At 41.2% G+C, this 11,738-nt stretch overlaps 1 protein-coding gene across 1 annotated transcript; it reads right to left on the reverse strand.

Moving 5' to 3' along the window:
- Window positions 1-10,832: 10,832 nt before the first annotated feature.
- Window positions 10,833-11,445, reverse strand: LOC122422181 (molybdopterin synthase sulfur carrier subunit). Its single transcript, XM_043438469.1, has one exon. The coding sequence runs from the start codon at window positions 11,394-11,396 to the stop codon at window positions 11,130-11,132; it is 267 nt and encodes an 88-aa protein (XP_043294404.1). The 5' UTR covers window positions 11,397-11,445; the 3' UTR covers window positions 10,833-11,129.
- Between the last annotated feature and the right edge of the window lie 293 nt (window positions 11,446-11,738).

Raw genomic sequence — 11,738 nt, forward strand, 5'->3', positions numbered from 1 at the left:
TAAAGTAAAATGACTCCCAAAGCAATATCAAACCTATTATAAACAGTAAAATAAAAATCCATCGCATATCTCTTAATTGTCAGTCTAATGCCATTTAAGCTGCACAAACTATTCCATTTCAAAACTTCTAGTGAAACACGTCTCAAAGCAAGTAACTTGTCAGCAAGTTAGGAAAATATTTGCAAAAATTGGAACTATGGGTGAATTTTCTCAGTAAACAAGGGACAACTTTCTTCTAACATTTCCACTAGAATTTAAAAAAAAAATATTTTGACGTAGGTCCAAATTAAATATTAAGGTAGGTTGGGATTAATGGTGTGATGATGTAAGTTTTGTAGATGATGGTGGAGTTATATTACTATTGAATACTGTGGCTGTCAGTGCGCCAAGAATGCCTGATTCTGTACTGCCTGTGCTATCATTCTTTTTCAGGAGTTGTGTGAGGAAAGCAAAATCAAGGGCACTTAATTATTTTCTGACACTTAGCTTGATATACACATAGATATATTCTGGACTTGTGGACCACTATATGCTTTGGAATAAAACCTCATTTTTGTTTCTAAACCCAAGTTTTAATTTATTAATTCATCGGTCTACATTTGTGCTAGATGCAGTTCCATACACGGGTTAGAGAGTGACTGAAAAAAAAAAGACAAAGTCTTGGCCTTCATAGTGCTCATACGTCATAGCGCTAATACATATCAGCTAATACATAGCTGATATAAGAGATAGATAATAATCATATTCATAGGTAAATAGATTGAGAGCCAGATAACTGATTTTCGCCGTGAAAGATGAAATCCCGAGTGAGTGTGGCTTCCTCATGGCCCTTCTGTTACTTAGTTCTTGGTTAGTCGCTAAGTCCTCTCTTACTCTTTTGTGACCCCATGGACTGTAGCCTGCCAGGCTTCTCTGTCCACGGGATTTTCCAGGCAAGAATACTGGAGTGGGTTGCAATTTCCTTCTCCAGGAGATCTTCCTGACCCAGGGACTGAACCCACGTCTCCTGCGTTGGCAGGCAATTCTTTATCACTAAGCCTCAGGGAAGCCTCATGTTGCTTACAGCTGTGCCCATGTTTGAAGAACTCTAGGGGTTTTAAGGGAATAGGTCTAAGGGTTATAGAACTGCAGGCTCACCTGTATGCCATTTCAGGTTGGAGGTAGATGGTATTTTAACACTTAAATGTCTACCTTATTAGCATAACATGAACTTCATCTTGTTCCATGGCTATATAATTTAAATTTTATTTCATAATGTATTTCTGTGCCATCAGATCCGATTAAGCTACCAGTTCAATTAGACTTCCATGAAGTACCACAGAGAGTGACAGGGGTGGGAGCAACAGTATTATAGAAAAAAAGAACCTTCTGTAGTGACATTTGAGTTGAAATGTAATTGATGAGAAAATGAAAGCTTTCAAAGACTTCAGTGTAGAGCGTGGGAATAACAGGCTTGACATGTTTGAGGCATAGAAAGGAGGATAGTGTGTTGAAAGATTAAATTTTGGTGACGGGCAGGAATCAAATCATAAAGACCTTGAAGGCCTGGAAGGACTAGGGATTTTACTCTCACTGTTATAAGACGCAATTGGTGGTTTTTTATTGTTTGCTTGTTTAGTAAAAGAGTAACAGGTTGGTTTATGTTTAGCTGCTGCATAGAGGATTAATTGTAAAGGACAGGATGGAAGCAGGAAGATCAGGTAGAGCCTTTTGTAGTAATTCAGGCTGGTCTTCATGGGATAGCAGTGGATGTGGAGCAGTGTAGATACACACAGGATATTTGCCAGCTTCAAAATATCCGAAAACATAGGGGAAGTATTGAATTATTTTTATTATACATTTTTCAGGTGAGTGGTTGTATTTATGACTTTAAAGTAAGTTTTTCACCTGAAAATTTCTCTAGAGGTTGAAGGAAATGGTTCTCCGATGAGGGAAATTTGGCTCTGGCTTGAACTTGTCCACAAGCCCCCACCCTTAGCTCCTGCTACAGGTGGTCCACCCATAGCCTTTTATTCTGGGGTCTACTGTTTCATGGGACTCTCTCCTGAGAATGATTGGAAAGATGGTTCAGTGTCACTCAGATTCACATTGACTACCCAACTTCTGCGAAATTTTAGATACGCTTGTATGAAAAACAGAGTGTTCAGGAGGCTTCCTTGCCACCTCTACTCCACTCTGTAATTCTGATCCCTTTTTTTCTACTTCACAGCTTAGCAGTACGCATCACTCTGTAGGTTGAATTGTTGTTGTTCAGTCGCTCAGTGGTGTCCAACTCTTTGCGATCTCATGGACTGCAGCCTGCCAGAATTCCCTGTCCTTCACTAACTCCCAGAGTAAGTGGGATGGTGAGCCAAACTTCAGAGATGAGATAGACATTTACTTTGATCTACTAGAGGGTGAAAATAATCAGGTTTTCACTTCATTTCTGGTAGGACATGCAGCCCATGGGAAAAAGTTAGGGGAGGAAACACTGCGATGTTCCCTCTCAGCTCTCTTTTACTAACTGACATGTTAGTGAGGTGGTAGTGAGGATCGCTTTTGGGTGTGAGGCTAGTTCTTTGCCCAAGCACACATTAAAAAGCTGAACAGGGCTTCTTTCTCAGTGTGCGGTCATTAATTCAACAAATATTTACTGAGTATCTACTTTGTTTTAGGCACTACAGCAGGCGCTAAGGTCAGAGAAATGAAAAGACAACCAGAGTCACCAGCCCTCAGGGTCTTAAAACATCAACCGCTTAATAGTATAAACTTTAATGTCTTATAATATTTCTACCTGAAATCCGATGTTTTAACTTTTTAATGATTGTATATGCTTGTGTGGGTTAATTGGAATATGAGAATGAATTATTTCTTGTTCAGTGATTCCATTTTCTAGTTATCTATAATCATATTTACCCTATTTATTCAGCTTAACTTCTCCTCTTTTATCCCGTTTCTTTGGCCACAAACTTTATCATCTTTTGAATGGAATTTTAACTCGGAACATCAAATAAATGATGACTGTGATCTTCTTATACGTGGAAACTTTCTTGTTTTCTAGGTCAGTCCCCTGGAAGCCTATGCCATATTTTAGATTAGACTGTGAATTAAGTACCATGCTTAAATGACTCCACTTTGTCAATAACCAGTTATGTTATTTTTTTGTGCCTGCACTATGTGAGGATCTTTCTGAAAGTGTTTATTTATTGCTATATAAACAAACCTACCCAGAATCTTAGTGGCTTAAAATTTATTATTTCTCACTATTCTGCAATCTGAGCTGGACTTTGGTGGGTGGTTCTTCTGTTCCAAGAGGTGACTGCTCTTGCTTGACTATCCAGAATGATTTCTTTACTCGTGTGTCTCACATCCACTGTGATGGATGGAATAACCAGGGATTGGCTGGATATTTCTCTTTATCCACATGTTCTGTCAATCAGGGTAGTTGGATCTCTTTAAGTAATAGCTCTGAGTTCCAAGGGAGAGTATTACAATACAAACCCCAATGCCCAATGAGTAAGTCCTTATTAAGCCTCTGTTTGTATTTTGCTTGACAGTGTTCCACTGGTCAAGGATAGTCAAGTGGTCTGTTTCTGAGTCAATGTGGAAAGGAACTAGGTGAGCACATGTGTACCAAGTGGGCTGTTGCGTTAGTGGGTCATGACGATATAATAACTGTGGGCTTCTCTGGTGGCTCAGTCAGTAAAGAATCTGCCTGCAATGCAGGAGACCCAGGTTTGATCCCTGGGTCAGAAAGATCCCCTGGAGAAGGGAATGGCAACCCACTTCAGTATTCTTGCCTGGGAAATCCCATGGACAGAGGAGCCTGGCAGGCTACAGTCCATGGGGTTGCAAGAGTCAGACGTGACTTAGCGACTAAACCACCAGTATAACAGCAACCACAGGTTTCCCTCTGGCCTCTGATGATTCATTTTCCCCTAACATCAAAAATATATTTAGCCCTTCCTAAGAATCACAATGTCATTCCATTATAACCTCAGACATAGGCTTGAAACTTAGGCTTAATATTCATAATATCATCATCTAAACTGAGTCCAAGTGTGGCTGAGTCTCCCGGTGTGAAATTCTTCAGGTGCAACTTTTTAAGCAACTTGTCTTTTTTTTTTGTTATTTTTTAATTAGAGGAAAATTGCTTTACAATGTTGTGTTGGTTTCTGCCATACAACAGTGCAAATTAGCCATACTGAAAACAGAGCATTATAAACTAAAAATTAAGTTATCTGCTCCTTCCACCCATCCCCAACTCCAAGCCCAACATACAATGATGAGATAGGAGCAGGATAATTTAAATTAATAATTCTCTTCAAGAGTGGTGGTGGAATGTGTATAGCATAGTAGTCACTGCTTCATAGCAATTCTGGAACCCACCTGGGTAAATATTTTCAGTTTCCTCTCCTCTGAGATTTGTAGCTCAGACAGTAAAAAATCCACCTGCAATGTAGGAAAAGCAAGTTTGACCCCTTAGTTAGAAAAATCCCCTGGAAAAGGAAATGCTACCCACTCCAGTTTTCTTGCCTGGCGAATTCCATGGACAGAGGAGCCTGGTGGGTTACAGTCCATGGGGTCACAGAGTCAGACACGACTGAGCGACTAACAGAAGACATTTCTTTCATATCCAAGGAACAAATGCCAAGCTTCTGATGAAAACACAAAATGCTTAAATCAGTGTGTCAAGACTCTTGAGAGTCCCTTGGGCTGCAAAGGGATCAAACAGGTCCATCCTAAAAGAAATCAGCCCTGAATGTTCTTTGGAAGAACTGAGGCTGAAGCTGAAGCTCCAATACTTTGGCCACCTGATGCAAAGAACTGACCCATTAGAAAAGACCCCGATACCGGGAAAAATTGAAGGCAAGACGAGAAGGGGATGACAGAGCATGCGATGGTTGGATGGCATCACTGACTCGATGGACACGAGCCTCAGTAAGCTCCAGGAGTTGGTGATGGCAGGGAAGCCTGGCATGCTGCCGTCCACAGGGTTGCAGAGTTGGACATGACCGAGCAACTGAACTGAGAGGAATCATTAAATGGGCTTACCTGGTGACTCAGACAGTAAAGAATCCATCCAAAATGCGGGAGACCTGGGTGCAATCCTTGGGTTGGGAAGATCCCCTGGAGGAGGGCATGGTAACCCACTCCTGTGTTCTTGCCTGGAGAATTCCCATGGACAGAGGAGCCTGGGGGACTACAGTCCATGGGGTCAAAAAGACTCAGATGTGACTAAACAAGTAAGCAGAGCCTAGGAGAATCATTACCATGAAAACTTGATATGATGCTGCAGGGTTCTTCCTTCTGGGGATCTCTTTCATTCAGTGGGTTTCAAATGTACGAAATGGCTCAAGCCTGAAACCTATTTTTCTTCAATATAGTTTGAACAATGTGTAGGTTAAACAATATCTTTGTTGTCTGCTTAGTTACTTTGTTCCAGGTGTTTGTGTTCTATTAGTCATCTCCATAGGTCTGTGAGGATCAGGCTCCCCTGTTTGTCATGACAATCTTGCTACTAATTACATTTATTGTGTCCATATATTTCTGGTGATTAAAATACTGAATTGATTATTTTGGGCTTTTATCATCCCATTTACTACCTGGGATACTCCTTATGTAAAAGCCCTGGCCTTCAGAGGAGAACTGCTACTTAGCTTGTCCATTTAGAATTTCAGAGACCATTCCTTCACAATTACAGCCCTGATCTTGGCATAGCAGACTTGCTGGGATTGAGAATTCAAACTTCTCTGGTGTTCTGCTACTCATAAAATTAAGTCTTGGCCCTGATCCATAGCCTTCCCTGACCTTCAGGTACAGCAGATGAGACTCTGTTCTTTATATGCTGCCTAGGAGACTTTGTCTTTCACAATTTGATTTATATTTGTCATTCACCACCCTCAACCTTTGCTTTCTTCTTTCAATGCACCAAATGTCTCTTTCTATAGTTATTCAATTCCATGGTCCTCATCATTACTATTTTCCCCAAACCTTTCATGTGCCTGAGCTATTGCACCCATCCTTCCCATTGGCCTACCTTTCCAGTTCACAACTGAAAAAAACTTAGAAACTATACTGAAACCACATGCTAGAAGCTCTCAGTACCTGTGATGATGTTCTCAGACCTAGATTGAGATCCAGCCCCAAATATCACTTTTCAGTCAGCTTCTTAGGGTCATTCCTGGTACCAACTGTCACAAGTTCTCTGGGGAATACATTCTGATATTTACATGCAGAAGCTTTGTTGAGAAATTGTTTTAGGAACAACACATGCATGAGATAAGGGAAGTAGGACTTGACAAAGGAAGATGTTGAGCAGAGAAGCCGTTGCAACAGAGACCTCAGGGCATACTATACTTTGGTGGGTTCTTATGGTGAGTGTAGTGTAGTGTGTTCATTGCTCAGTTATGTCTGACTCTTTGCATCCCGGTGGAGTATAGCCCACGAGGTTCTTCTGTCCATGGGATTCTCTAGACAAGGATACTGGAGAGGGTTGCCATTCCCTTCTCCAGGGGATCTTCCCTACCCAGGGATCAAACCCAGGCCTCCTGCATTACAGGCAGACTCCTTACTGTCTGAGTCACCATGGAAGCCCTTGTACCGAACAACCCTTCAAAATGACCCAGCTTGGGTGAGCAGTCCAGCCCTTGCCCTTCCACACTGAACTTCCACTGGAGCTGCTGTACTCCTGGATACAGGTTGTCTTGTAGGGAAGGTGAGTAACCTTGATCAAGGCCGCTTCTTTTTGCAAAGGATAGACAAAACTGGAGAGAACACAGTTGTGAGCTGTCCTGAGCTAATACCTCCAGGAACTGAGAGATGAGCATCATAGAACTAAGAAGTGCATGCCAAGGTGCACAGTAGCTAAGCCAACTGCTAAAGTCACTAGGCTCTTCAAGCTGATCTTTTATGCTTGTATGCATACTCAGTGACTCAGTCATATCTGACTCTTTGTGATCCCATGGACTGTGGTGGAGTGGGTTGCCATTTCCTTCTCCAGGGGCTCATCCCCAACCCAGGGATGGAAACCACATTTACTGCATTTTCCTCACTGGCAGGCAGATTCTTTACTATTGAGTTACCTGGGACACGCACATCCCTTCTTAACTCTTTCTGAGAATAATATCTAACTTTTCCAGGGGAAGTGGTTTTCTCAAGTCCAACCATGTGCACCATCTTCTGAAATATCTAACTCCTCCTATAACTGTTGTTTGTAGTCTCAAAGATGAACACCTGATGAGCAAGATGAATCAGCATACTCCATGCATCTTTCCTTAACTGCAAACATTAGCTCTTGAACTAATTTAGATCAATTAAAGCACTTCTTTATTAATTTTTAATAATAGTTGTATTGAGATGCAATTCATATGCCATAAAATTCACCCTTTTAAACCATATAATTCAGTCATTGCTAGTATATTCAGATTCCTACAATGACCTCCACTATCTGGTTTTAGGTTCCCTTATGGCTCAGCTGGTAAAGAATCGCCTGCAATGTGGGAGATCTGGGTTTGATCCCTGGATTGGGAAGATCCCCGGGAGAAGGGAAAGGCTACCCACTCCAATACTCTGGCCTGGAGCATTCCATGGACTGTATAGTCCATGTACTTGCAAAGAGTCAGACACAACTGAGTGACTTTCACTTTCACTTTCTAATTTTTACTTTCTGATTTCACTAATTTTACTTTCTAATTTCACTTTCTAATTTTAGAACATTTTAATTACTCTAAAAAAGAAACCCTGGACTGAGCATTCACTCTCCATCTGCTACTAACCTCAGTTCAGTTCAGTTCAGTTCAGTCACTCAGTCGTGTCCGACTCTTTGCGACCCCATGAATCGCAGCACGCTAGGCCCCCCTGTCCATCACAAACTCCCGGAGTTTACTCAAACTCATGCCCATTGAGTCGGTGATGCCATCCAGCCATCTCATCCTCTGACGTCCCCTTCTCCTCCTGCCTCCAATCCCTCCCAGCATCAGGGTCTTTTCCAATGAGTCAACTCTTCACATCAGGTGGCCAAAGTACTGGAGTTTCAGCTTCAGCATCAGTCTTCCAATGAACACCCAGGACTTGTCTCCTTTAGGATGGACCAGTTGGATCTCCTTGCAGTCCAAGGGACTCTCAAGAGTCTTCTCCAACACCATAGTTCAAATGCATCAATTTTTCGGCACTCAGCTTTCTTCACAGTCCAACTCTCACATCCATACATGACCACTGGAAAAACCATAGCCTTGACCAGATGGACCTTTGTTGGCAAAGTAATGTCTCTGCTTTTTAATATGCTATCTAGGTTGGTCATAAGTTTCCTTCCAAGGAGTAAGCATCTTTTAATTTCATGGCTGCAGTCACCATCTGCAGTGATTTGGAGCCCCAAAAAATAAAGTCTGACACTGTTCCCACTGTCTCCCCATCTATTTCCCATGAGGTGATGGGACCAGATGCCATGATCTTAGTTTTCTGAATGTTGAGCTTTAAGTCAACTTTTTCAATCTCCTCTTTCACTTTCATCAAGAGGCTTTTTAGTTCCTCTTCACTTTCTAACCATAAGGGTGGTGTCATCTGCATATTGAGGTTATTGGATATTTCTCTTCGCAATCTTTGATTCAGCTTGTGCTTCTTCCAGCTCAGCGTTTCTCATGATGTACCTCTGCAATAGAAGTTAAATAACAGGGTGACAATATCCGCCTTGACGTCCTCCTTTCCTATTTGGAACAGCCTGTTGTTCCATGTCCAGTTCTAACTGTTGCTTCCTGACCTGCATACAGGTTTCTCAGAGGCAGGTCAGGTGGTCTGGTATTCCCATCTCTTTCAGAATTTTCCACAGTTTATTGTGATCCACAAAGTCAAAGGCTTTGGCATAGTCAATAAAGCAGAAATAGATGTTTTTATGGAACTCTCTTGCTTTTTGATGATCCAGCAGATATTGGCAATTTGATCTCTGGTTCCTCTGCCTTTTCTAAACCAGCTTAACATCTGGAAGTTCACAGTTCATGTATTGTTGAAGCCTGGCTTGAAGACTTTTAAGCATTACTTTACTAGCATGTGAGATGAGTGCAATTGTGAGGTAGTTTGAGCATTCTTTGGCATTGCCTTTCCTTGAGATTGGAATGAAAACTGACCTTTTCCAGTCCTGTGGCCACTGCTGAGTTTTCCAAATTTGCTGGCATATTGAGTCCAGCACTTTCACAGCATCATCTTTCAGGATTTGAAATAGCTCAACTGGAATTCCATCACATCCACTAGCTTTGTTCATAGTGATGCTTTCTAAGGCCCACTTGACTTCAATTTCCAGGATGTCTGGTTCTATATGAGCAATCACACCATTCTGATTATCTGGGTCATGAAGATCTTTTTTGTACAGTTCTTCTGTGTATTCTTGCCACCTCTTCTTAATATCTTCTGCTTCTGTTAGGTCCATACCATTTCTGTCCTTTATTGAGCCCATTTTTGCATGAAATGTTCCCTTGGTATCTCTAATTTTCTTGAAGAGACCTCTAGTCTTTGCCATTCTGTTGTTTTCCTCTATTTCTTTGCATTGATCGCTGAGGAAGGCTTTCTTATCTCTCCTGGCTATTCTTTGGAACTCCACATTCAAATGGGAATATCTTTCCTTTTCTCCTTTGCTTTTCTTTTTTTTTTTCTTTTTGCAGAAAACATAACTTTATTATGGACCATTATTTAGAATAAGATTTTGCAGAAAACATAACTTTATTAATGACTTCACTAACAACAACACTGCTTAAGCTAAAAAGATATCTGAAAATGCTTTACTAAATAATCACGTAATTTTCCTTCTTAATTGGTTGTGAGTACAATCTTATAACTAACATTAAAACACAAACCACCCTTGCAAGTTTGTCTTGTTTGACAATTTTATGCTCATTTATATACTGATATAATACAAATAACAAAATACAATAACATTATAATAAGATTATACTAGATTCTGAAATAGAAGAAATCCTCATATTATGAAATATCTTATCAGGCTACCCCAGTGGCTCAGTGGTAAAGAACCTGCCTCCCAATGCAGGAGATGTGGGTTCAATCCCTGGGATGGGAAGAGTCCCTGGAGAAGAAAACGGCAACCCACTCAAGTGTAATTATCTGGGAAATCCCATGGACAGAGAAGCCTGGTGGGCTACAGCTGATAGGGTCTCAAAGAGTTGGACACAAATGAAGTGACTGAGCATGCATGCGTCATCACTGAGTTTTTAAAAACAAGAAAATATTGCTTTAAACCTTTAAAATCATGTTTATTTACTTATTTTTAAAATATATAAATTCTAAAAATATATCAAGAGTATCTGATAAGGACTTTTTATAACTTTCAGTTCTGCCAACATTCCCAAAATGCATCCCTGACAACAATATCACTGGGCATAGGGGCAGGGGGGTGGGGACAGGGTGCCGGGGGCAGGAGGGGGACGGGGGGGCATCCTGAGCTAGTCACTGATGAGGGGCGACCCCTCCGTGTGAGTCAAATTACAACTGGGACTCAGTCACAGAACTGTTTGTCCACCACAGGCATCATTCCTCGCATTCAAATTATTCTTCCATTTTCCCCCTAAAGTCTTTCTTTCATCTGTCTCTAGTTCCCATATAAGCCCTCGTCCTAAACACTCATTTATTTTGCTTTCTTTTCTCCTCTCTTTTGTTCCACTGGTATAACATAAGAGATCAGCTTCATTAAACTATCTTCTAGAGAAGAAGAATGGAAATATGATCAAAGATAAGAATTTACCAAGTTTAAATTTTAGAGCTCTAAAAACCTAAGTGGTTTAATCACTGGTTGTCCAAAAGCATTCTTTGTTTCTTTTCCAAGATGATGATGATTCTTCATAGATTTCCCAAGTCGATGAAACACTGCTATGTGTTTGACTGGCCATTTCTGTCTAATGTCACTACAAATTTTTCTGATCTCATTATCTGCCATTGGTAGATATGCTTCATACTCTAAGCTAATGACTTTTTTCCCTTCGAAATTATTCCTTGTAGTCCCTACAAATAGGGATATTGCGCCACAGAGTGGAGAAATCACCAGCTGTGAGGCTTCATCTACTGAAAGTTTCTCAGGTGTGAATTTTATTATCTCTTTAGATTTCTCTTCAACTTCATTCATATATTTTCCAGGTGGCTCAAAAGTACTACCCTCCACTAATGGGAGGGATAATGGCAATTTCGTCTCCTGATTGAAACAGGAGGAGCTGATCTCCAAGCTCGACATATTCTTGACGAACAGCAAATATCACCTGATTTCTAACATCAGCCAATCCTGGATGGCGTGTTTCTATCTCATTCCACAGCTGCAATGCTTTTATTTCTTGCGGCACAGAAATGGCCTCTGAGCGAATTCCTGCTATTTCAGCACTTTTTGCAAAATACAACACTTCCACCTGGCACCGGGGGACCATCCCGCCAGGGAAGTCTCGCCCGGTATCCCGGCCACGGAAGCGGAGGCGCCAAGTCTCTCCTTTGCTTTTCACTTCTCTTCATTTCACAGCTATTTGTAAGGCCTCCTCAGACAACCATTTTGCCTTTTTGCATTTCTTTTCCATGGGGATGGTCTTGATCACTGCCTCCTGTACAGTGTCACGAACCTCTGTCCATAGTTCATCAGGCTGTCTGTCTATCAGATCTAGTCCCTTAAATCTATCTCTCACTTCCACTGTATAGTCATAAGGGATTTGATTTAGGTCATACCTTAATAGTCTAGTGGTTTTCCCTACTTTCTTCAGTTTATGTCTGAATTTGGC

This window comes from Cervus canadensis, chromosome 19, assembly GCF_019320065.1.
Source record: "Cervus canadensis isolate Bull #8, Minnesota chromosome 19, ASM1932006v1, whole genome shotgun sequence".
NCBI classification, from domain to species: domain Eukaryota; kingdom Metazoa; phylum Chordata; class Mammalia; order Artiodactyla; family Cervidae; genus Cervus; species Cervus canadensis.